The sequence below is a fragment of the Diceros bicornis genome, chromosome 19 (genome assembly GCF_020826845.1).
Source record: "Diceros bicornis minor isolate mBicDic1 chromosome 19, mDicBic1.mat.cur, whole genome shotgun sequence".
In the NCBI taxonomy this organism is placed as follows: Eukaryota; Metazoa; Chordata; class Mammalia; order Perissodactyla; family Rhinocerotidae; genus Diceros; species Diceros bicornis.
In genome coordinates, this window is record NC_080758.1 from 21936367 (window position 1) to 21962751 (window position 26385).

Genomic DNA, 26385 nt, shown 5'->3' on the forward strand with positions numbered 1-26385 from the left:
TAAACAGGACTTGCAGAAAGGGGATCCCTGCCTGGCAAGGGGAAGAGGATGAGCAAAATCACAGAGGCAGGAAAGCGTGGGAGGCGTCTGAGGCTGGCAGAGTCCCAGCTCCTTCCTCCTTAGACTTCCCCCCGGCTGGCGGGGCTCCTGGCTGCCTCCCCAGAAGGTGAGGGGTGCGATCTGCAGGTCCTGAGGAGCTCGAAGTAGCTGGAGAGGGGGAGACGGCTGGAACAAGAAACCAAGTTCTGGATGAGTCATTGATGGAGTCCATCCCACAATAACAAGGAAGGGCTGGACTGGGAGGAAAAGAGAAACCCCAGGGATGCAGGGCTCAGAGGGGCGGGGGCTAAGGGATGGGCTAGGGGGAGCAGGATGGCCCCTCACTCTGCCTCTTTTGTACCTCCCTCAGGGCTTTGCATGCTCTTCGCTCTGACTGGCATGCTCCGCCCTGACTTTCACTAGTTAATTCTTCCTCTCTCTCACATCTCAGCTTCAGCCTCCAGGGCAGCCTGGAGATTCAACTGGGTTCCTTTGTGCTTTTTTTCCCCTTTTAACAACTGTACCACATTCGTAGGAGGCATTTATTATTAAGATCTGATCCCCTACTACACTGTGAGCTCCAGGAGGGCAGGGGGTCTGTTGTGTTCACCCCGATACCCCCAGCACCCAGCACGCTGTCCCTGGCATAGAGTGGGCGATCAGTAGATGTAGCTCATGGCTCTATCCCTTGCGGGACGTGACAAATGCTCACGTCTCTTGCCTCACAGCAGGCCGGGGAGGGAGGCAAAGCAGAGGTTAATGGTTCCACTGCACAGCTGAGAAAACCGAGGTTGGGAGAATTTAGGCCAACCCCCGTGATCCCTCGGGGAGTCAGTGGGCAGGCTGGGACTTGAACTCAGGGCCCCTACATATAGATCATGGGCTCCTCTACCATGAGCAATTTTAAGAGCAGACTGAGTAGGACAGGCAGTTGTCCTGGATGGGCAGTGTGACACTGCATGAGTCACCTCTCTCTGGGGGGATCTCCCTGCTGTAGATGAGGACAGTTGAACAAAGTAAGTTTTAAGTCTCAGGGGCTCTGAGAGGTTTTGTTCTCATGGGTTGTTTTCATCTCTGTCCTTGCCGCCAGACTGCGGGCATCCTAGGGGGGTGGGGGAGAGTGTGTGAGGTACCTGTGTGTCCACAGGTCTCCTCCACTCCTCTCGCAAGACCTGGTGTCAGGAAGCTCATTTAAACACCTTATTTTCCCCTGCAACAAGAGAAGGTCGTTGAGGGATAAAACTGTGTCTTTTTTCTTCCTCGTGTTTATGAAGTGGGCAAGGATCACCAAAGCTTTTGGTGGCTTACCTGTGTTTCCATCTCCCCCCTTCTGGTTTCTTTGAAGAACTTCTCCCCACTCCATGCAGTCCTGGTAGAGCTACCATCGTGTGCTCCCACCCAGGGGTGGGCACAGAATCTATTCTGGCCAATCAGAATATCCTCCTTACCCTGACCACAGTGATTGGTTCAGGAATAGACATGTGACCCAAGCGAGGCCAACCAGGGTCTTCCCTAGGATTAGTATAGAGATGTGGGAAAAAAAATGTTGTTGTTGTCCTAGGATTGCTGAGCTGAGATCACGTAGGCCTGGAGCTTCTGGAAGCCATCTCCTCTGGCCGTGGGAAAGAAACCACCAGAAGAATGATGACAGAGCTCTGGCACCAGTTCTCACTTTTGTGACCCTACAGTTCCTGTTTTACTTAAGCTAGGTTGAATTGAACTTCTCTCACTTACAATCAAGAGTCTTTGATGGGTAAAGCCAATTTCACACAGGGAAGGCTGTGGGTTATGTTACTCTTTGTCCCCAGCCCACGCAGTAATATCTGTGCCACCCCTTACTCTCACCATCAGAGAAGAGGAGCACACTCCTTTCCAGCCCAGACTTACGTGGCTCAGTGCTGTTAGTTGCATCCTCTGAGAAACAGATGCCAAAGACAGAGTTAGGTGCAAGGGATTCATTGGCATAATCCCTGTGAGGATAAAGGGGAGAGGGAGCAGGAAATGCAAAGGAGAGCCTTCAGACCATGCTGCAGGTCTGATATCTGTGGAAGAAAGAAGGATTGGGTAAAGAGAGCTTCAGACTGTGGTGCAGCACTGAGGAAGTCTAGCCAGCCCATTAGGGAGCTCTGGCACAAAGACTGTTCAGAGAAGAGTCCCACATCGGGCAGAAATGGTAAACCTCGCGCACACTGTGCTCAGCTGGGGGCTGCCCAGGAAGCACGTGGCCTCAGCTCAAAAGCTGTGTCCTGGAGGCATCTGCAGCTCACTGAATTTCCTGCAGCAAGCTCTTTCTTGAAGAGAAATCTGAGCAGCACACTCCATAGCTGACACAGTGCCTCAGCACCTACTCATTATAATAAGGGTCTCCATGGGGTTTTAAGACAAGATCCAAACCCAAGCCTTCTGCCTCCAGAGCCTGTGTCTTCTGCAATGCCAATCTTCCTTATACATTAGGGACAACAGATGACAACCACTGTCTCCAACGCCAACTCATATTGACTGGCAGCAGCTGCCTGGGTTCTGTGTTATGGAGGATTCTGAGGCTGCTTCTAAGTTCAGCAAGAAGTTCCACAATTGATTAATGATGTCTGCCATGGGTAGGATAGGGGTGACTGTACATGTGTGTACCAAGTATCTGCTATCCTTATAGTAGGAACAAATCAGTATTTACTGAATGAATGAATTCTGAATCCCATGACCTTCTGTTTAAACTTGGTTACTCTCTTCCCCCAAGCGAGACTGTCCCCTGGTAAGACGTCCTGGCACGTGGCCCTGGGAATCTCAGAACCACAGGTAGAGCTGCCATTCGCTGGGCACCTATTATATGCCAGGCACTGTGTTAAGCCCTGTCAATGCATTATCTCACTGGATTCTCACAAAAGTCTCACGAAGAGAGGATTATCACCTCCATTTTACACTGAGGAAGCTGTGGCCCCAAGAGGGGAGGGATCTACACAAGGCTGCCCAGCAAATCAGTAGCAGAGTGCATTTCCACATCGCTTCCCTGTTTTCCACTCCACCGTGTGTAAGACCAGTGATGGGTTTTGTTATTTTTCCAAATCTAGCATAGGCATTGGAGCATGAGTCAGTTATTCATTTACCAAAGAGAGAGGAAATGAATACTTCAACAGTCCTTGGAAAAATCCTCGGAAAGCCCCTGAGAGATGAACCGTGTCCAACCCAGCAGTGAAGCCTGTGCATTTGGAGGCTGATTTCACAACCACTGGCTCCTAACATAAACAACACCGTTTCGTGTGTTGTATACTAATTCTGCTGTGTACCAGCCACAGCGCAAAGCACCTCGCATTGATTAACTTATTTATAACCACAGTCATATGAGGAAGTAAATATTACTCTATCTGTCTTACAAAGGATGACTCTGGGGCTCAGAAAGTGAACCTCCTTGAGGTCACACACAGTGTGGGGCCAAACCATACAAGGGTGTATGGACGTGTGTGTTCACACCTTTGCTTGCCTGTGGAGTTGTACCATGCCAGTAGAGAGTCTTTTAGGAAGAACGTGCCTGAGAATAAAGGAACAAAGGATTTCAAGAGCCCCAAGGGGTGGACTTAATGAGCGCCTATTGTTTATAAGCCATTTCAGATCCATTCCCACCCTTCTTTTGCAATCTGATTTCCTTTTGGGTGACCAATTATTCCTGGTATGTTCAGTGTTAGTAGGACCTCGGGCACATGACCCCATTAGAATCTCTCTTTTAAGTCTTTGAATCTAGCAAGGAGTGACACGAGGTCGTGGGACTCATTCAGTTAGCACAGGAAGATGGTTAATAACATAATTTCTGCAAATGGAGAGCCTTGGCCAATTCTGGACTCCACAGTTTACTAGCTGTCCAACATTGGGCAAGCTGCATGACCTCTCTGTGCCTCAGTTGCTTCATCTGCAAAATAGGGATAATAATAGAATCTATCTCACAACTGTTACACACTTAGAGAAGTACCTAACACGTGGAAAGTTCTACTTTGGTGTGTTTGTCTGTCTTGACATAATTCCATCAGTCTTCAAGGGTTTACAATTCATTCCTGCCAATGAGACCCCTGGAGCATCTCCCTTGTCCCTGCACTTTCCAGAGGACGGGTCCCCAGCCTTCTCATTGATTCTGTGAGCACCTGATAACCTGCTGATCCATTATTTCTCTGCTTAGCTAACTCCGGGTCAGTCTCTGTCCCCTGCAACCCCAGAACACCAGATGTCAATTCTGTCTCTCTGCAAAGCTGGGACTTTAGAATCTCCAAGCTACAATCCCCCCAACTCCCAGGGGAATTCTGCACCTGACATCAACAGGTCTGTTCTCTCCCAAATTCGTGTCAGAAGTAGTGATACCAAAACCATCTAGACTGGCTCCCGAAGGTGGGAGAGGGTTTATTTGACTGCTGAATACATAGCATGGAGGGATCCTCTGGGCTGTGTGACACGGTGGAATTATTAGTCCCAAAAATCAATGAGCAAACAGAGGTCCAGGGACGTGAAGAGACTTGTTAAAAGTTACGCAGCAAGATGAGATGTCTCCTAGCTCAGGTTCTCTCTGCTAAAAGACTGATTAAGCTGTGTGGGGTGGGAGATGGGCTGTGAATGAGGCTTGGGCTTTGAACTTAAACCCTTACTACCACACTCTGCCGTTTTCAGTTCTTTGCTTACTCCCAATTTCTTTAAGCTTAATACTACCTCAGGGCCTTTGCACATGCTGTTCCTGCTGCCTGGAACTCTGTTTCTCCCCCCACCCCCTATTCCCATCCTCTACTCGCCATGGAATTCCTTCTCGTCTCTCAGATCTAGTCTTCTCTGCCCCCTTCCTAGACTACCAGCTTTAAGTTGACCCCCCTACAGTTCCCAGTGTCAACAATTGTCTGTTTCCTTTGCAGTTACCACACTCTGTTATTATTTTTTTCTGTTTTTCTGTTTCTTGCTTATCCTCTCCACTAGACTGTACATTACCTGAGGGCAGAGACTTGGACTTGTTCTAGCTTGGTGCTTGGCACAATGTTTGATAAATATACGGACGAATTCCAGAGTCATCTAACCAGAGAACATCTAGTTTCTAGTCTCCCTCCAAAGCTGAGGAACAATGGCTTGGCCAATGTCACAGAGCTAGTCATTATCTGGGAGAAACAGACCAGAACATGCAGACAGCCACCAGCATCTCTACGCCCTGAATTGGGCCGTCATGATGGTGGGTGGGGTGGGCTTCCTGGGGGAAGGGCGTGCAACGGATGCTCACTCCTTCCACCAAATCTAGAGGCAGGTATTACCAGTATTATCATCATCAACATCATCATCCCCATTTTACAGACGAGGAAACTGAGGCTTAGGACAGTTCATGACTTGCTGGAGTCCCCCGACTGGAAAGCGGACGAGGAGGAGCCCCCACCCCAGGTCTGAGTCCGCAGTCGGGTCCGCTGAGCCGGCGGCGCGGCCTGGCTCCGCGGGTCTCTAGGCGGGGGCGGGGGCGGCGGGGCGCCCGGGAGCGGGCGGGGCGGGGCGGGGCCGCCCGGTGCTCGTCACGCGCGGCGGGGGCGGGGGCGGGGGCGAGGCGCCGGCACAAAGGGGCCCTGGGGCAGCCTCCGCCCGCCCCCTGCGGCCGCGCCTCTCGCCGGCTCCGGTGGCCGTCCCGCCCGTGCCCCCGGCACCCCTGTCTCTGCCTCCCCGTCCCCCGGCCTCCCCTCGGAGACGGCGCTGGGCCGGCGCCCCGGGCCCGCCCGCTCCGCTCGCTCCAGCGCCAGGCGGGGCCGGGGCTGCACCCGACAGACCGCCCCGCGGACAGACGGACAGACGGACAGACGCCCGGGACAGGAGCCGCCGCCGCCGCCTGTAGCCCGTCACCATGGTAACGCCTGCCCAGGCCTGGACCACCTCGCTCGGTCCCCTGTCGGCGGGGCACAGCCCTCGAGGGGGTGTCCAGCGCAGACCCCTACCCGTCACGCTGCGTCGACCTCGGTCCCTCGCCGGGGGTCTGCGCTCAGCCGCCCCCACGGGCGGGGGCGGGGGCGGGGGTGCAGGAGCCCGTCCCCGGCCGTGTCCCCGCTCCCCTCTGGGCCCCCGTCTGCCGTGTGTGAAGGGGATGGAGCGGGATGAGAGGACCTGTAAACTGGAATATTGCCCCGACCCGTAGCAGAGATCAGAGCTGGAATCCCAGCTCTCGGGCCGGGGACAAAACTTGGTGTTACATGTTAGACTTGGGGCTGAGGGTCACACATGCCCACTGTCCGCACAGGGGTTTGGATGGGGATGGGGATTCAAGTTTCCTGCCAGCAGGGGCGGGCAGGGCAGGGCGAGGAGGCTTAAGGGTGCCAGTGGAGAGGATGGAGTCACATCAAATCTTGGGGCGGGTTTCCTACTTGAGCCTCAGAGCAGGAAAGTCAGATGTGCGCGCAGTGCTGTGAGAGGCCTCCCGTGGAAACCGGGTGAGAGGTGGGCCTGCGGAGGGGCAGAGGGAGGGCAGTTCTCTCACATCGTGGCGTTCTGGACTGGCACCTGGGGGAGGTTGAGGTGCTCTGGGAGAAGTGTGCGTGTGTGTGTGTGTGTGTGTGTTTGCACCAGTATCTGGGAACAGAGAATGAATGAAAAGTCTGTTTTCAGAGAATCCCAGCCCAGCTCCAGACAGGCCCAGGAGCCCGGGGCGGCTTCACAGGAGTGGGGGGGGGGGTGGTCGCGGGGTTGGGGGGGGCGGTTTGGAGAAGAGCAGGGAAGACAGGTCACGGCTGTAACCCCTTGACTGTGACCGACCGTGTTGGATTTTTGTGGGTTTTCACTATGCGCACGTTTATACGCAGAGTTCTATATAGAGACGTGTTCATACACACACATGCACAGAGCACGCCAGAGCATGCTCCCCCTGACTCACACAGCTGAACACACGTGCCCTCTCACACACACAAGCCTTGTCCGCCTGTCCTCCCATACTGCAAACTGTGGGCGTACACCTGCATACACACCACACACGTGTCGCAAAGCCAGGCTCCTAGAGCCGTTCTCTAGCAGGGCAGGCATACACACACGTGCTCTTGGAGCCGTTTCACAGAAACCATCGTAAGCTAACAGTTATTCACCTCTCACGCCAGGCAGGCTCTGTGCTAGGTGATTGACGTGCGGGAGCTCGTGTGACTCACACCAGCTCTGAGAGTAGACCTGCTGGTGTCTCCACCCCACAGATGGAGACATGGGGCTCTGGGAGCTTAAGTAGCTGCCCAAGGTCACCCTACCGGGAAGTAAGAGTTAGGACGGCCTGAGTTCTGAACCTACACTCAGCTGTCATGCACACCCCAGAGCCGCAACGTGCACCAAGTGGTGTTTGCCAAATTTTGCCTGGTTTTGGACCTAACCCAGTTATTAGTTTTAGAATCCAGAAACTCCTTTGCTGAACCCCAGACTCTCACAGCAAGGGTCAGGCATTGGGCACCTCCTCTCAGAGGATAAGCAAGTCTCTCCTGAATAGGAATGATGGGCGGATTTTCCTCCCACCTCTGTCTTTAAATAGTAAAGGTTGTCACCTGCCCATCTCTCTGGCCTCACCTCTGTACTCCAGCTACTCTAACCTGGGTTCAGAGCCTCTTATGTTTCGTGGTCCCTCCTGCCACAGGGCCTTTGCACATGCTGTTCCTGTTGGGTGGAACACCTTCCCCTAAGGAATTCCTATTCATCCTGTAAATCTCCACCCAAACGTCACCTCCTCAGGAAAGCTTTTCGTGATTTCCCCAACTCTCACTCTAGCATGCCATATATCACTCCTTCATGGCACCCATCACAATTGTATTTTTCATGGGGTGATGTGATTAATGGCTATCTAGTGTTCTGGGGCAGCCCAGTGTCAGAGCACTTATGACAAAGGGGATTAGGGTTTATCCAGTCCCACATTCCCCAAATTTTAGTATCATCAGAACAATGTTTGCATATCATGGGTAAGTTATTTTAAGGAAATAAGAAAATCTACTACTTATTATTTGTTTAGTATTTTTCTTTAAATCAACTTTCGTTTTTTTGTGTGTGGAGAAGATCAGCCCTGTGCTAACATCTGCCAATCCTCCTCTTTTTTTGCTGAGGAAGACTGGCCCTGGGCTAACATCGGTGCCCGTCTTCCTCTACTTTATATGGGACGACGCCACAGCATGGCTTGACAAGCGGTGTGTCGATGCGCGCCCGGGATCCGAACCGGCGATCCCCAGGCCGCCGCAGTGGAGCGCGCGCACCTAACCACTTGTGCCACCGGGCCGGCCCCTAAGTCAACTTTCTTTATAAACTTAAGAATTTATTTAAATAGGAAATTTCATATCATGACCATGAAGAATCAATGTCCCTTGTCATAAACAGAAAGTAACTGTGAAAATATATACAACAAAGGCAAATTCGTGTTAGTAAATTCTGGCTGGATGAGATTAGCTGTGGACGATTCCAAACCCTAGAACTGCTTTCTTTTTGTTAAAAGGAGTAGTGACGAGGTGTCGGAGAGGTGTTTAAGATACACGGGCACTGAACTGAGACTTTCTCTTTGGTGTCATCAGAAGGACTGGAAGAGAGTTGGAGTAACTTCCTTACTGTGGTTTCACGTCGGGCTCATGTCTCCCCAAGTCGTCTTGCGGGTGCCCTGTCATCCCATCCCAGGCTTTGAGAAAAGCTGGTTGTGTCCAGTTCAGTTCATTCAACATCTCCAAAGTACCTACTTCCTGGCGGTCCCCCAAAGCACCTACTACGTGCCAGGCCCTGTGTAGGGACCTGAGGTAGGGGTGAGTCAGCCCTGGTTCCTGCCTTGGGGGCCTGCAGTGCGTGGGGAAGGCATGCCCACTCAGGGATTTCTGGGCTGTGTGATGAGCGGTGGGAGTCCGTCCCTTTGTCGTGTCGTGAAAAGAAAAGAGATGCAGCTAGAACCGGGCTCTGAAGGGTGGGAAGGAGCGCGCCCAGTCTGGGGAGGGGCGCAGTGTGCGTTCAGGCGATGCTTCCCCAAGTGGGGCCCCCACCATGGGTCCTAGGAGGGGAGACTTGCAATGGCGCATAGATGAACACTTTTTACTTTAGAGCTTTTCATCTTAGGGAGTGTTATGAAGTGATTTAAACAGCATAAACACATGATAATAAATAGAAATAAATTTAAGTTGAAAATGAATTGACAAAAAAGAAGAATGTGAAGTAAATAATCAATATTAAGTAAACAATAAATTAGGATATGTGACCAGCAAGAAAAACTCATGCATGCAGCACATGGGTGATAGGGAAGCCCTGGGCTAGAGCATAAAGTGTGTTAGAAGAAGGAGGAAAGGTACGCTGGGTGTAGACTGATGGGCCACTAAGGCAGTGGGGGAGCCACTCCAGGTTGTTGAGCAGTGGAGGGTCATCGTGGGATCTGGGTGTTAGAAAGGCTGTTGCAGTGGGCAGAGGGGAGCCTGGTCTGGTGGTAGGGAGCCCCGGGCAGGGGCAGAAGAGCTGGTAGTTATGTGTGTGGTTCATACCCCAGCTCTACCATTTACTGGTGGCAGAGCCTTGGGCTCAGTTTTTTAATCTGTAAAATGGGAATAAAAATACCCATCCCATAGAATTGTTGGGAAGATGAAATAAAATAGTGTATGGAAAGGGCTTAGGATAAGGCCTGATACAGAGGGCTTGCTCAGTAAGAAGCAGCTCTGGTTATAATTATCATCATTATGTGGTTTGGGTGGGAGATGGTGAACCCCAAGGCAGAGGCAAAGGGGACAGGGAGAGAAAAGGACAAACACAAATCTAAGGCCCAGAGAGGTGAAGTCACTTGCTCATGGTCACACAGATGATACATGACAGAGCTGGACTTGAACGTGGGTCTTCTAACGCCCACTTGCTTCGCAGTTCACTGCCTCTAAGCTGTTTTTCCCGTTTCTGAAAGGTTTTTTTATAAGGAGCCAATTCTCACTCATACCTCCACCCACACAAGAATCAAAAGGATTTAAAGAAAAAGAAGTTTTGGTTGGATGTGAGCAACAACTTCTTGGCAGCCAGAGCAACAGAATGCTGCTTTTAGAATCTTCAGCCTGGAGGAGTTCAAGAGGAGTGACCCAGGCAGTTGAGCCTGGGGATCACGACCTGACAGCCACAGGGCTGTGTCTGGCTCACAGAGGTGTTTGGTTTGGCCAGCCTTTAAAAGATTGGGAGGTTCTACTAAAATATCAGTAGATCAGGCAGCGCTGGGCGAAGGCAGCACTCGGCTGGAGCTGATGAGATGGGGCATGTGCCTCAGGCCCCACTACTCCTTATCGCTTCCCTGACACTGAGGCTGACTGTCGGGGGCCACTCACCAAGGGGCTGGAGGGGTTATTTTCTCACGCTCGGCCCACTTCAGGCTTCCATATCACCTGCCAGGCCTCTGTGGTAGGCATTTGCATCTGTGGCTGCTGGTTTAGATTCTCCTTGGGCCTGAGTAGGGAGATGGGTGAAACAGATCTTTTAAAACGTTCTCACCACCTGAGGATTAATGGATCCCATTTGGGAACCACATCCCAGCTGCAAACCTTCCTGAACCTGATTATACCGTGAATTCTAGAATGGCCCCACTGGAAGGGCCCTTGGAGATAGATAAGCCCAGTGCCCCCATTTTACAGATGGAGAAACTGAGGCCAAGATCATCCAGTGAGTCAAGGGCAGAATCTCACCTTCCCTGGGCATTTTTGCCATGGAGGAGAGCAGGGGTTGAAGGTGGCCCCAGGACGCTGCCTACCTCAGCTGTTTTCAGTCCTCTCTCTTCCCAAGCCAGGAGGTGCCGATGCTAAGTGACACTAAAATCTTTGCTTGTTGGAGTAAGTGGATAAATCTGGACCTTTAAGAAGAGTTTACCCACATCTCAGAAGGTCCAACTAACATCTGGTGAGACCATTTAAAAAGGGAGCCAGCCTTAAAATACACACAATCCCACTTTTATTCCTCCCCCCACCCCCATTATGAAAGCTATACAAGCTGGTTACAGAACGTTTGGAAAATCCAGCAAACTATGAGGAGAATTAAAACGGTGCCTTACAAGGCCTGCCCCTCTCAGCCCTCGGGGGGCACTGCAGTTAGCACTGCATTTCATGGCCTCGTGGCTTACACTCGTTTTTACACAGTGGGGATCACACTGCACAGGAATTTTTCTTTAAAAGACTTCCTATAGTTGAAAGACTATTGTCTGGGAGGGGGCCTCCTTCTGGGGTGGTGGGAATCTTGTGTATTGATCTGGGTAGTGGTTACAGGGGTACGTACACAGGGGAAAATGCATCAACCTGAGCACTTTAAATTGATTTTACTTTATAAAGATAATACTTAAGATCACAATAATAATAGAGGCTCATTGCAAAGACGTAGAAACAGAAGTATTTGTTCCTCCCCCTCCTCCTGGGTCCAGATGGGACCCCCGGGAACAGACACTTTTCTCTGTCCTTTGGCACCGTACAGGGTTCCCCGTGTCAGTCCAGAAGGTCCGTGAGCATCGTTTAGATGCAGCCCTGCGGGCCGGGTTCTGCCGGTCCCCTTGGTGGGCTCCTTCTCTGGCCTGGGCTGCAGGGGAGGGGCCGGGGGCTGCAGACTCACTCGGGCTTGTCTCGCCTTCTTCCTTTCCAGCTCCACGCTGTCTCCCGCCTCGGCTCCCGCCGAGGAACGGTTACAGGCCCCGCCGGGCTTCGCTCACTGGGAAGGAATGGAAACAGGTCGATTAGGTTTCACGGAAATCATTTGGAGGGGCCCACGTCTGGCCGAAGGTGTTTGGGTTGCTGTGGTCCCGGGCTGGGCTGCCCGGCTGACTGTGAGTGAAGAGTGGCCAGCCTCCCTCCCTGCAGCCGCCTGGGCCCCTTCCCCGTGTGCTTCCCCCAATACTTGGACAGCTTACGAGCCCCTGGGGTTCAGGCCTGTGGCAGGTAACGCTCTGGCCAAGAGCTCGGAGTCCCGTTCACTTGGAACATTCTTCCTTTTTCCTGGCTGCTCCTTAAATGGTCACAGTACGCGGCCAGCTGAGCCAATTTGTGAAAGCCGGAGGCGTCCAGTCTGCGAGCCTGAGTCTGCGAGAGGTAAACAGCTTCTTTAGGCCCCAGTTGAAATATCACAGGACAGGCAGCTGGGAGGTCACCCCCAAGGCTGGTGGCGGCTGGTGGCCCCAAGGCAGACGAGGCACCAGGAGACAGGGGCACAGGGCGGATGCGACCAGCCCAGACCTGGGTTGGATCCCGGCTCTGTCTTTCTCCTCCTCCCTGTGATCTTGGGCAAGGTCAGCCTCAGTTTCCTTACCTGCAAAATGGGGCGTTCCTGCTGTGCCCTTAGGATCGGTGTGTGGCTAAGCAGGAGAATGTGAGTAGAGGGCCTGGTGCCCAGCAGGTGCCTGGAAACTGCTGTTATCCTTGGGCTGAAGGTGGTGGATTCAGGAAGGCACCGGGACAGGGAAGATGTCTTCATGCAGAGGCTGGGCCTTGAGCTTTGTCTGCCAGGATGAGTAAAAATAAATAACAATAACCACAGCAGCAACGCCTTTTACTTTTCCCTACATCCGTTATCTCCTTCTATCTCCAGAACAGTCATCTGAGCGAGACAGGATGGGAACTAGAATCCCTGTTTACAGATGGGGAAACTGAGGCACGTCAAGGACGAGATGGTTTAGCTCATTGTTTCCCAGAGGTGGGGATGCAGACACAGTTGGGACACAGGCTGTCACAGCCTGGGACTAAATAACATGGAATCGTATGGTGAGGAGGTTGGGCCCTTTTGAATTCTCCTCTCATCTTCTGAGGACCCAGAGAGAAAGCCTCTGTCTGGTGATGAGGTGTCTTTAATGTCTTCCTCGTGCATGGAAGAGAGAAGACCTCCTGAACCGTCGGGAGGTGACCAGATGTCCCTAGAATGTAGTGGCAATATTTGTTTTCATTGTTTACTTTTTCATTTAGAAAATAGCTTATTGTTGGGGCCGGCCCAGTGGCCTAGTGGTTAAGTTCAGTGTGCTCTGCGTCAGCGGCCCAGGTGTGGTTCCCAGGCGTGGACCTACACCACTTGGCGGGGGCCATGCTGTGGCAGCAACCCACATACAAGATAGAGGAAGACTGGCACAGATGTTAGCTCAGGGCTAATCTTCCTCAGCAGAAAAGCGAAAAGCTTATTATTATAGAAATAGAACAGTAAAAATAAAGTATATTTTTATAATAAGTGTGTATTATATAGTTATATATTATATTATTTATATAAATATATACTTATATGAGATGTATACTATAGCTATTATAATAATAAATATATAGAATAAATATAAATATATTTATATAAATAAAATAATATAAAAACCACCCAATGCATCATTGATTTATTTTTGGAGTTACATTCTGCTTATGCCAGTTGGTACTGATTTTTCCACTTACAGTGGTGATGTAATAATAACTATAATATGACCACAAAAATAGCATGGATGGCTGTTGCTCAATGAGTGTCTGCTACGTGCTCGTCCTGTGCAGAGAACCTACGTGAATTATGTTGCTTGCTCTCGCTCAGCTCTGTGGGGCAGGTGCGGTTACAGCCTCCAGTTTTACAGACGAGGGCATTGAGGCAGAGAGGGTTGGGTAACTGGCCAGGTCGCATGACCAGTATGTGGCAGAGGCAGAATTGGAACTCAGGTGGTCCACTGCATTCTCATAACCAATATGGTGACATAGAGTCTCCATTTAAAAGGCAATTATGTAAATTTTTAAAAAGTGAGTGGATTTAAAGAAAAACTAATAGTACAGATATTACTAGGATATGTTAAAATTCATGCAGGTGACAGGGAATGACTAAATTTCCAAAAACAAAACAAAATGAACCTCGCCCAGCTCTGTATGTGCACGAGGAAACAGGCCCAGAGAGGGAAGGCACCTACTCCAGGCGGCACAGGGAAGCAGAACCCAGGCGAGCCAAGGCCCAGGAGAGGCTGGGTGGAGCGGGGAGGGTACGTGGCAGGGGAGGGGCGCTGGCCTAATGGACTTAGTGTGTCTGCGTGTTCACGGATGTCGGATGGGGTCCTCTAACTCTCTGTCCCCGTTCCCACTGCTGTCCTCAGAAGTGCATGGCTGGGGGCGGGGGGCGGGCAGTAACTATTGGGGTTTGGCCTTGCTTGGAGGGGAGGCGCTGGAAGAGGTTACTAGGCCAGATGAGCCTTTCCCTGTTCTGCCAATTGAGGACCCCTCCCCCCTCAGTGTGAAAACAGCCCCTCCTGGGCACGTGCACTTTCGACCTCAAGTACCTGTGGGACATTGTCCCCGCTGAGCTTACCGCCACGACAGTGCCAGGACGCTCTTTCCTTCAGAATGGAGGCTGTAGACATCCATTCATTCATTCTACAAATGGTGGTGGCGGGCCTACCCTGTGCCCAGCACGGTGTGGGTGCTGGGGACTCAGCGGTGACACTGGCGTTTGTCTACATGCCCTGGGCTAGCGTCCCCTGCTTTACAGCCTGCTGGCGTTGGAGTCTTGCTGGATCAAGAAGTGCCATCTCCCACCTCCTTGAAGTCTGTATTTTATTTCCGTGTCTCTAGAGTCTTGTTTATAAAAATGATTCTTCTGTCCTAAATAAGCTCCCTTTATGTTGGATTCTTATTTATTCTCATCTTCCTTTACATCTCTAGTGACGCATGGACTCAGAGCTTGCGCCCAGCCTGGGGCACCCAGAATGGCTTCCGTTGGGTTTTTTAAGTGTTAAAGATCATAACCCATGGATTCTATTACTGTACCTGGCTGCGAACATTTGGCTTTGTCCGACTTGCCTGTTTTACAGATGGAAAAACTGTGGTTCAGAGAGGGACATATTATTCATCCTGACACAGCAGTCACTGGGTACCTACTTCGTGCCAGGTGCTGAGGACCGTAGGGGACTAGGAGCCAGTGCCTGCTGTTTTTGTTTCTATTGCTGCTGAAACAAATGATCACACATTTAGTAGTTTAAAGCAACATAAATTTATTATCTTGCAGTTCTGTAGATCACAAATCCAAGAGGGCCTCACTGGGCTCAAATCAAGGTGTTGGCAGGCAGGAGACCCTCAGGGAGAATCCGTTTGCTTGCCTTTTCCAGCTTCTAGGAGGCGCCCATATTCCTTGGCTCTTCCTCCATTTTCAAAGCCCGCAGCATCGCATCCCTCTGTCCTTCCTCCATAGTCACAGTGCCCTCTGGCTCTTGCCTCTTCTGCGTCCTCTTCCACTTTTGAGGACTCTTGTGATTGGACTGGGTCCAGCTGGATAATCCAGGATAATCTCCCTATTTTGAAGCCGGCCGATTAGCAAGCTTCATTCCATCCACAACCTTAATTCCTCTTTGCCATGTAAGGTAACATATTCAGAGGTTCTAGAGCTGAGGACGTGGGCATCTTTGGGGGCCATTATTATGCTTAGCACTCCTGTTCTCAGGGAGCCCGGAGTCCATTGAGGGAGACAGCAGTTAGTGCGGAAACCGCTATGATGGGGACACCGTAGAAGCCCAGAGAAGGGGACACCTGGTCCAGTTGGGGTGGGGGAGGGAGGTCAGAGAAAATCTCCTGGGAGAGAAGAGTGCTGACCTGAATCTTGAAGAATGAGAAGGAGTTAGCCAGATGGAGAGGGAGTGGAAGGGGAAGGAACAGCATGTGCCAAGACCTAGAGGTAAAAAAGAGAATGCAGGTGTCATCTTGGCGGAAGCACGGAGAGAGGCAGTGAGGCTGGAGGTGAGGCTGGCGAGGTCCCAGGGATCTGAATGCCTGGAGGCCGGATGCTTTAAGGCAATGGGGCGCCTTTGAGGGCTTGAGCTGGAGACTGATGAGGTCAGGTTTGCATTTGAGAAAGGGCACTCTAGGGTCATGTGGAGAATGGCTGGAGGTGAGGCAGACTAGAGGTTGGAAACCAATGAGGAGGTGATTCACTAGAAGAGATGGTGGTGGCCTGCATCCTGGCGGGAACAGAGCAGAGCGAGTAGGTTGAGGAGCTATTGGAGGGGAGGAGACTATATAGGGCATGGCTGAGGGTGGTTTGTGGGCAGGGAAGGCAGGAAGAGGGGGCAAGATGATGAGGAGATTTCTGACCTAGGAATCTGATGGGATGGTGGGGCCATCACTGAGGTAGGGACATGGCAGGAGGAGCAGGTTGAAGAGGGTATTCAGTTGGGTTTCATGTGTTGATGGTCTTTGCCTGAGAGACATCTAGGGGAGGCATCCAAGAGGCTGCTGGATATATGAGTCTGAAGCTCACGTGGCAATTATATATCATATAATTATATATCATACATCAGTCAACTTGTATCAATTAGTTATTGCTGTGTCACAAACCACGCCAAAACTCAGTGGTGGAAAACAGTAATCACTTATCGCTCATGAACCTGCATGTTGACTGGGGCTTGTCTGATCTAGGCTGGGCTTCACTGAAGGCTCAGCTTCAAATTGCAGGTCTACAGCTCAGCCAGGTGGTGGGATCTGGGGAGGCCACCCTCCCCTTTCCCTCTGGCCCTGACCTGGATGCCTTCCCGCGTTCCCCCACTCCACCTTGGACCCATGGATGACATTTGAGCAAAGATCTACAGAGGTGAAGGACTGAGGATGTCTTAAGGAAGAGTATTCTAGGCTGAGAGAACAGTCAGTGCAAAGGCCCTGAGGTGGGATTGTGGCTAGTGTGGTTGAAGAACAGGAAAGAAGGCCACTGTGGCTGGAGGGGGTATGTGAGGGGGAGGGGGAGGGGAGGAGATGAGAGAGTTAGCAGGGGCCTTAGTCATATGAGGCCAGGGAGGTCATGGGGAGTGGCCACTACCCTTCTTATTACTGCTACTATCACTTTTCATCCTCTCCTCTTGTCCCCACAGGACCCCCCTTCCCTGGACACAGCCATCCAGCACACCCTGGCGGGCCTCTATCCCCCTTTTGAGGCCACGGCACCAACCGTCCTGGGTCAAGTGTTCCGTCTCCTGGATTCTGACTTCCGGGGAGATGGACTGAGCTTCCTCCTGGATTTCCTGATCCCTGCCAAGCGCCTGTGTGAGCAAGTGCGCGAAGCAGCCTGTGTAAGTCAGAAGGGACGCAGGGCCAGGGGACGAGCTCTCCCAGAAGGCCATGGGGCTGGAGGTGAGCAGAGAAGGAAGTGGGCTGGTGTGTGTCTTGTCTCAGAGCAGGAGCTGAGGGCATGGGGTGGTGTTCCAGGTATCACTACTTGCCTAAAGGGAGACTTCAGCCCCTCAAATGGAGCAGGAAGGTCATTTGGCCCTTTCCCCTCTGACATCTAGGAGTCAATCACTTTTGCACTGTCACTAGCAGGGAGGAAGGCCTGGATAAAAGGCATCATGGTGGGCTCCCTGGCCCCTGGGAGTCTGCCCCGGGGCTGGCATTGTGGGCATTGTCAGGCTGCCTTGGCTGAAGTGGGGCAGCTTCAGTGGAAATAGCAGAGAATGTTCCAGACCTGCCCTTGAGACCTCAGGACTCTCGCTTTCTTCCCGGGAGACCCCTTCAAACCAGATCTCAGGGAGGACCCTCCTGAGGCAAAGTAGAAAGAAGTGTTTTCGGCAGAGTCACTGGCTGCAAATGGCAGATCCTTCCTCAGACCAGGACAGGGTGATCTGGCCTCAGGCCCTAGTTGATCCACCGATCAGACCCCATGAGGACTCTTTCTGTCTCTTGTCTCTGCTTCTGCTGCTTGCCAGCATCATTCTTACAGGCTAGGTGTTCCCACACGGCTGAAGCCCAGGGCAGCCCTGGGATCAAATCCTGCCCTGGAGAGGAAAATGAACTCTTCCCCATCAGCTACAGATAGAAAAATCACAAGGAAGGATCCTGATTGGCCAGGCTTGGGTCCTGTGTCCATCCCTGGACCAACCACTGTGGCCAGAGGAGTGTGGTCCAGGATTGGCCAGGCTTGAGTCATATGACTACCTCTATGGCCAGAGGATAGAGTCTGTTTTAAGAAAAGACAGGAGAGAGGCATGAGGAGACCAACCCTCAGTTGCCCCCTGCTGGAACTTTCCCGCATCCTTCACAGGGTTGCCACCTGTGCCCTGCTCTGCTGTTATTTAACGCCCACCCCCTGCCACCCCAGCCTTGAGAATCACGAAGAGGCTCTTAGGCCCCACCGGCCTTTCTTGAGTTGCTCATACCTGTCAGGGACATGGTACCTCAGGAGCAAAAAGCAAGGGTGGGGACCATGTGCGTCACTTCCGTGGTAGAAAGAAACCGAATGTGGCAGCTCAGAGTTCAGGCTTAGGAGCCGGCATTAGAGATGGTTGGAACTGGAAGGAAACAGACTATTCATTTAACATGCTTAGCACAATGCCTGATGCGTGGAAGTAGCCCTGTACACCTTGGTTGTTATTACAGGAGAAGGAAGACTCTCATGGAAACCTTTGTGGCGGACTTCCACATATCTGCATTGACCTTATTTCATGCACATCCTTCCCCGTCCGTATTTCTCCTCTCTGACAAGCTATACAATTGCCCACTCCCTTTGTTTGGCAACTAAAACTGCATTTGCACTGTCCTCTTCCCCATTTCTCCCAGGGACAGGGGTCACAGCCTTTCTACTTCTTTATTTTTAATTATAGACAACTTTAATTCAATTGTACTTAGAGGTGAATTCATGTCACCTCAGAGCGGAGGGTGCTAGCGTGGGATTAACAGTGTGGCCTCGGGGCCATGTGAACCCCAGGTTCAAATCCAGGCTCCGTCACTGTGAACTCGGGGAGTCCACGTCACGTCTCTGAGCTTTGGCTTCCTTGTGTGGAAAGTAGGAATGTTGACACACAGCACCCACCTGGCAGAGCTGATGCACACAGCCTAGCACAGGCCTGGCAGGCAGTGAGTGCTCGGTAGAATGTGCCAGCCTCAAAGTCTGCTTATGCAACCTCCAGCACCCAGAGGCAGCGACCCTCAGATGAAGTCTACTGGATATTAAAGACAGTCACAGCTGACTCCTAATGTGAAGGTCTAGACACAATTCCTGCTTTTGCCGCTTATCAGCTGTGTGACTATAAGCCAATTCTTTGACCTCTCTGAGCCTATTTCCTCCTCTGTAAAGTGAGAATAATAATGCCTGAACTGCCTGCCCCACTGAGTTACTGTGAGTATCAAATAAGATGATCGTAACTGTCATCTCTGTCGTGCTTTGCTGTTTGCAGAATACTACTGGGCTGTTCTGTCTCCTTCAATGAGAAAGTGAGGGAAAGCATGCTGTAAACAGCAGAGGGTTCAGTGAAAGGGGTGGAATAACTCACAGACTCATGGGGTTATGGATACGAAGCTTCTCTGAGGCAGCCAGATCTACAGCGTAAATGATATGAACTAGTTTATCAGCTTGGGGTACAAGTATGGTCATTATTTCCCCAATTAATAATTCCAGGAAACACATGCTTAATTAGCAGGAAGTTAAGTGTCTCCCACATACACATCCAAATTATGTAAGATTATCTGCGGCTTACTCAGTCTACAGGAATCAGACTGTTCCAAAAGCCAGCTAGAGAAAGACCTGTTGTTAGCCCAGTGGAGCTGTTGTTCCTGTGGTTGCCACATGGTGTCACTGTTGAACACTGGTCCCACACAGCCCAGTGGAGAGGCTCAAATAAGAGGGATGGTCGACCCCATGATGACTTGCTGTGTCTGCCGGTATGGAGAATTGCTAGCACTTGCTGTTTAAAAAAAATTTTTTTTAAGTTTTGCCTCACCTGCCATGTTGTTACCACCAATGGGAAATAAATAAATAAATAATAAAGAAACAAACAAGTAAATAATAAACATACAGGCACAGAATAGTGGAATGACTTTTTCAAGGTCATCCAGCAAGTTAGTGGCAGGGTCAGATTTCCTGACTTCCCACTGAGTATTGTTTCTACTTCACTCTGTAATCTCTCTACTTAAAAATTAGAGAATGGTATAAAAGCAGTAAATGACCTTTTTATTTTTTAATTGAAAATCCCCACAATTTTTCAAAGAGTAATTGTTGTCAAAGGGAGAGGAAATGAGTATTTATTTTACATCTACCTATTATGTGCTAGGCATTGTGGTGTTTTTTCTTTTTTCTTCATGTGTATATATATATAGACTCACTTAATCCTCATAGCAACCCAGTAATACCAATATGTGTCATTATTCCTATTTGCAGATAGGGAAATTGAGGCTCAAAGAAATTAAGTAATTTGCACATATTAGTGATTCAGATCTGGGAACCCATGTCTCCCTGGCTTTAAAGTAGAGGACTCAGGCGTGAGCTGGGTTGCGAGAAGTTTTGGATGGACGGGGAGAAGAGAGCAGGAGCCAGCAGGATGAACCTCATGGGGAAGGTGCTCGCTCAGCTAACTTGTACTCAGAGCCTTTCTCCTGGGCCAGTAGGCTAGCAAGTATTTTCAAGGTCAGGGTGGGACTGGGGTGAGACAAGAGGCACTGAAGGCACAGCCTTTAAGGAGGCGCTCGCTCTCGGGGCCATGCGACTTGCAGGACGCTATGAGTGGGGCCTCCTTAAATGCTGCGTCCTCTCTTGCCTCACCCCAGCCCCCCTGTGCAAGGTTCCATCTGGGAGAGGGATGGAGGGGGCACTTTCAGGGAAGAGTCTCTGACGCCATCCCCTCTGTCCACAGGCCCCCTACTCACACCGCCTCTTCCTGCACGAGGGCTGGCCGCTGTGCCTGCGGGATGCGGTCGTGGTCCACCTGGCACCCCTCAGTCCCCTCTTACTGCGCCAGGGCGACTTCTACCTCCAAGCTGAGCCCCGGGAGGAGCAGTCCGCCTGCATCACCGTCAAGTGCCTCTCCTCGGACCTCCGCACAGTGGACACAAAGCCTGTTCCTGTGTCGTCCTACCCTCTTCTCTTCACCCAGGCGTGGCTGGAGGCCATCAACAGTGACTTCAAGGGCAGTCCCCTATGCAACTGTCTGGTGGCTTCAGAGGATGGGATTGTCCCTGTGCCCTGGACCAAGATAGCCAGTCCAAAGTTTGTCGATGACAGACCCCAAGCAGTGACTGTCCTCTCCCAGGCCTGGGGGTCCCTCCAATTAGAGGCATTGGATTTGAGCAGCTCTCAAGGGCCACACCAGGCCAGGTCCCCAGGCAGCCAGGCGCTGCTTGCCCGGAGCTTGGCCAAGGGTAAGGACGGGACATATGAGAACAAGTACCCGGGACTCATCAAGGTGGAGCAAGCCGGGCCTGGGGAGGTGGCCTTCAGGATGGACAATGCGGCCAGCCAGGACGTGGAGGGAGACTATGTGGCCCTCCTGGACTTTTCCCCAGAGAGCAGAGCAGGGTCTCCCAGTACGGAGGTGGAGGCATCCCCTGGGTGTCCTTTCGGGGCCCTGGAGGAGCCGTCTGGAACTAAGGAAATCCCTGTCTCTCAAAGACTGCTGCTGCTCTCAGGGGCCAGTGGGGGACCTTCTTTGGAAAGATGGGCTTGCGCAAAGCCAGCAAGCTCGGAGGAGGAGCCGCGCGTTTTGGGCTTGAGGAGAAAGGTCAACCATAAAGCCCTCACCCACCACTCAGAACGCCAGTCCCAAGAGCCCTACCTCAACGTCCTTTGGGACCCACTGCACTCTGGCTTTGGGACAGGTGTCTCAGAAGAGCCAGCTGTCTCCAAGATGCAGGGACCTCTAGGAAACCCAGAGAATGTGGTCCAGCTCAGGCCTGGACCAAAACAAGCATCCTCTCCCCGGCTGAGCCCCGCTTCTCCTCCTGCTGCTTCAGCCCCTGAAACCAAGATGGAACAGGGGGCCAAACAGGGAAACGGGAGACTTCTCAAGCCCGTGACCAGCCCCAGTCGAAACACCTCTTCCCGATCCCCCAGTCCTGGGCTCAAATTCTCGTTCTTGAAGGGGCAGAGGCAAGCCCCCGTGCTCCCGGAGAAAGCCTCGCTCCGGCATGATGGGGCTTGGAAGGTCTTGTGTTCGCTCTACTCGCCCAAACCCAACAGAGCCAAGGGCTCGGGGAAAGGTAAGGTGCCCCCTCGCACAGCTGGACAGGGGCACTGTCGTCTGGATGTGATCAGGTGACAAGGTGACACAGATTGTCGGGGACAGAGACCCACCTGGGCTGGCTCAGTCTCAGGGGTGTAGTGCACGGGTTGACATGTCAAGAGGCTTCAAGTCTCCTGGTTCTGGAACTGAGCAAGGCGCTGTGACTCTCTTAAGACAGACTGAGTCCACGCCCCAGCTCGCCGTGCACTGGCTGAGTGACCTTGGTCAAGGACTTGACCTCTCTAAGTCCAGGCCTCTCTCTCTATGCTGTGGGGCCCGCACCTGCCTCATAGAGTTGTTTTGAGGTTCAAAGAGACACCAGAAGTAAGGAGCTTAGCACAATGCCTGGCACACCATAGGAGATCAATAGGTGTAAGCTGTTATTATTAGTCAGAAGGTGAGAGAGAAGACATTTCCCCTGGGAAAAGCCATCTTCTGCTGCCACACCCTTTTCCTGTTGCTTTTCCCCAGCTGGAACAACTCAGACCGAAACATCTGGCTCAGCTGCTGACTCGGCCTCACTGACCAGGGAGAAGTCTGCCTTCTCAGAAGCTTCTGCAGGCCCTCCAGAAAGAGGCCCTCCACTGGATGCAGAGCCTGAGCCCGGGATTGGGGCTCTGAGTGTGGAGATCTTCCGTTCCGGGATAGCGTGCCTGCCAGGTCCTCGGGGGTTCTGGGGCAGGTGGAGGTGGAGGGGAAGGGGCTGGGGGCAGGGGGCCCCTGAGCATCCTCAGATGCTGGGGGATGTGGGAGAGGCAGGGAAGGTCCTAGAGGCCTGTGTTCTGGACCAAGCTTCCCTGGGACTCAGGTTCCTCATCTTCCCAATGAAGGAGCTCGATTATATGAAAAGCAGTTTCTAGGTATCCATTCATCCATCCGTCCATCTGTCCATCCATCCTACTTTTGGTGAGGCAGCCAAGGTGGGTGTCTTACTTAGGTCAGGGTCCCTAGAAAAGAGCCAGAGACAGGGATCCTTGGGAAAGGGATTTATTTTATTGAAGGTTGCTCTCAGGAGAAGGGGAGTGAGGGAAGCCGGGCAGGGGAGGAACTAGGCAAGGATGAGGCTGACCCACGGGGGCTCTGGAGCATGAATGACACCACAGAGCCGTTCCCCTTACATGCAGGGGGCTGGCCTTTTGTACACCTGGGTCTGTCAGTCAACTGCAGGCTGGTCCTGGAAGGGGATGGGGGTGAGCCCGGGATCCAGTGCAGCCCAGGGCGATTCTTCTGAGAAGGGCCGTCTGTGGGGCAATTACAGCCAAGACTTACAGCCTCTGGGGGACGGGTGCCCTGGCCTGATGACGGGGTCTGGGTGGGGCGTTAACAGCATCCAAAACTGAGGGCGTTATCACCCCTGTTTGATATTTATTCATCTTTGCAATGAGTATTTATTGAGCACCTGCTGTGTGCCAGGCCCTGGGCTCAGCCCTGAGGATTCAGGAGGGAACAAGTCTGATGTGTTCTCTGCTCTCAGGAAGTCTATTCTAGTGGTGAAGAAAATCCAACGGGTTATTACAACAGGTTATTACAATCCAGTGTAAAAAAGATGTAACCATGGGGCAGTACAGGTCGCTGTGGGAGGACAGATGAAGTCCCTGGCTCAGGCTTGGGGTAGGGGAGAGGTCAGGGAAGACTTTCTGGAGGAAGTAATATAAAGCTCAGTCCTATAGCAGGAGTAGGCATTATCCATGTGAAAGGGTGGGAACAGTGTTCCAGACAGGGAACAGCATGTGCAAAGGTCTGGGGGCAAGAGAAACCTCTGTGTTTTCTGGGACCTCACTGTCCTCAGATGCTGTTTTGCTTCAGAGACTTCTACATCTCTGCAGGACCGTGGACACTGCTCTGTCTTTTTGCAACTCCTGGAGGCATCGTCCATTGTCTTCCTGGTCATCTTTGCTGAAGCTCGTGCTATTCGTTCCCATCTTAGTTGTACACAAAAGGTCTCACGATCCTTTTAGGGCTGTCATGTTCCAAGAGCTCAGATTTTATCCATCAAAGGGCCCTGTCCTGGGAGGCAGGAGACCTTCATTCTAGTTTCAGTTCTAGCCCCAGCTCCCTGTGTGACCTGGGAGGAGTCACGTGCCCTCTCTGGGCCTCAGGCTCCTCCCTGTGTAAGAGGAGGAGGATAGGAAGCAGACTGGGCTTGGCTCACCATCGCTCTTTACACAATTACTCTCTTGTAATTGTTTTGGCTTGCCACATGACTGATGGGCCCCAAGAGACCTGGAGCAGTGTCTGGCACATGACAGGTGCTCAGAAAGTGTTTGTCGAGTGAATGAACGTTCTCCACGTGGATGCTCCTTCCGTTCCCTTCCTTGACCTCCTCTTCTTCAGTGATCTTGTCCTCGTTCCCCAGCTGTTCGCCCATCACTACCTGCTCCTCCCTCGTTACACTGCCTCGCTTCCCAGCTCACCCACCACCACAATGGTAGTAACCTTTTTGTCCCCCAGAACCGTCAACCTATTGATCCCACCACCTTTTCACTGTCCCTCCCCACGCTCCCTCATGTCCCCACTTCCTCCTTCCCGGCTTAGATTCCGTGGCTCATCGTCATAATCACTTCCTTTCAAACACTCTCAGCTCCCGGCCTTTCTCTTCCACCGCCATCCTCTCCTGGAGAAATCCCAACCTCGGTTCAATCCAGTCACCACCTCCTCCCCACTTGTACCCTCACCGCTGAGCAAAGCCGGAAGGTCTGCCCAACCACATTGACTGGTCGCGCGTTAGACACCAGACCACTGACCTCCAGTGGGTCCCAATGGTGCCTGTGGATTCTGTCGCTTCCGGGGTCCTAAAGGGTCCCCCACTGTCCTGAATGATGATTTCACACCTTCTCTCCCCTGACCTTCAACACCGCCTCCCTCAGCCTTACTCTCAGCTGACGACCTTCCTTCTTGTCTCACTGAGCAAATAGAAGCAATCAGAAGGAAAACCTACAAACTCCTGCCACCACATTTACCTGTCTACCTGCATCTGTACCCGCACACACAGCATTCTGTTACAGAGGACCCATCCATGACAGTGGAACCGACCCCTCCGCTGGTACACGGGTCCTCCTCACCTGCTCAAAGACATCCCCATGGAGAGATTCTCCTCTCTTCCCTACATGATCCCCTCCCCTCTGTGGAGCCATTCCACCAGCGTAAGAGCGTGCTGTAATATGGCCCAGCCTGAAATGACTGTTCTAGGCTCACACACCCCTGTTCTTATCTTTCTTTTACTTCAAAACCCCACATAGGAGTTGTCTGTGCTCGCATCTCGGCACCTCCTCTCCTCTCCCTCGCTCTTCAACTCACTCTAATCAGAACTCCTTCCCCACCTTGACACGGGGACCGGTCTTTTCAAGGTGACCCATGACTCCCATGTTTCCAGACCCAGTGGTCAGCTCCCAGTCCTCGTTGTCCTGCAGCCCTCAGCAGCCTTGACACCAATGACTGCTCCCTGCTTGCTGACGTGCCTTCTTCGCTTGCCTGGTTTTCCTGGCAACTCCCACCTGGTTTTCCTCCCCGCTCACCAGCCGCACCTTCTCAGCCTCCTTTCCTGCCTTCTCCTCATCTCTCAACCTGTAGACCTTGGAGGGCCCCCAGAGCTCAGTGCTTGGACCCTTTCTCCTCTCCGTCTACACTTGCTTCCTTAGTGACCTCATCCAGGCTCACGGTTGAATACTTGTTTTATTTTATCATTATTATTTTTTTTTTGGTGAAAAAGATTGGCCCTAAGCTAACATCTGTTGCCAATCTTCCTCTTTTTTGCCGAGGAAGATTAGCCCTGAGCTAGTATCTGTGCCCATCTTCCTCTATTTTGTATATGGGATGCCGCCACAGCACGGCTTGATGAGTGGTGTGTTGGTCTGCACCTGGGATCTGAACCAGCGAACCCTGGGCCGCCGAAGCAGAGCGCTCGAACTTAACCACTACGCCACCAGGCCGGCCCCTGAGTACTTGTTTTAAATGCTGTCTCTACACTGACAACCCCCACACTCACTTTTCCAGCCTGGACCCTGCCCATCAACTCCTTAATCATTCATCCAACTGTCTACTTGATGTCTCTATGTCTATGTCTAACTTAATGTCCAAAAGTGGGCTCCTGATTTCACACCCCCTCCACCCTTCCCAACCTTCTAGTCTTTCTTCATGACAGTAAAAGGTGGCAGCTCTGTCCTTGATTGCTCTCTTTCCCTTACAGCCCACATCCAGTTAGATGGCAAATCCTGTCAACTCTTCATCAGATTGCATGCAGAATCTGACGACTTCACACCACCTGGGTCCAAACCAGCATAGTCTCTGGCCTGTTGTAGTCTCCTCGCTGGTCTCTCTGCCTCCCCTGGAGTTCCCTTGTAGCCCAAACAGTCCCCGAAATCTGTGTTCCAAGCTCGGGCTCTGCTCCCGGCCAGCCCTTGTCTCCCCTGTCAGGATCTCCTCGTCACCTCCTTTCTTCTCCTCAGGTTGTTGAGCTCCAG

At 52.0% G+C, this 26385-nt stretch overlaps 1 protein-coding gene across 1 annotated transcript in view; it reads left to right on the plus strand.

Annotated features, from left to right (window-relative positions):
* The first annotated feature begins 5878 nt into the window (after positions 1 to 5878).
* The window catches only part of KIAA1755 (KIAA1755 ortholog), a 43101-nt gene continuing 22594 nt past the window's right edge, over positions 5879 to 26385 (plus strand). Inside the window, exons 1-6 of the mRNA XM_058562173.1 lie at positions 5879 to 6137; positions 11440 to 11518; positions 11605 to 11785; positions 16811 to 17008; positions 20561 to 21902; positions 22397 to 22585. Coding sequence (XP_058418156.1) covers positions 5879 to 6137; positions 11440 to 11518; positions 11605 to 11785; positions 16811 to 17008; positions 20561 to 21902; positions 22397 to 22585 — 2248 coding nt within the window. The remainder of the gene's footprint in view (positions 6138 to 11439; positions 11519 to 11604; positions 11786 to 16810; positions 17009 to 20560; positions 21903 to 22396; positions 22586 to 26385) is intronic.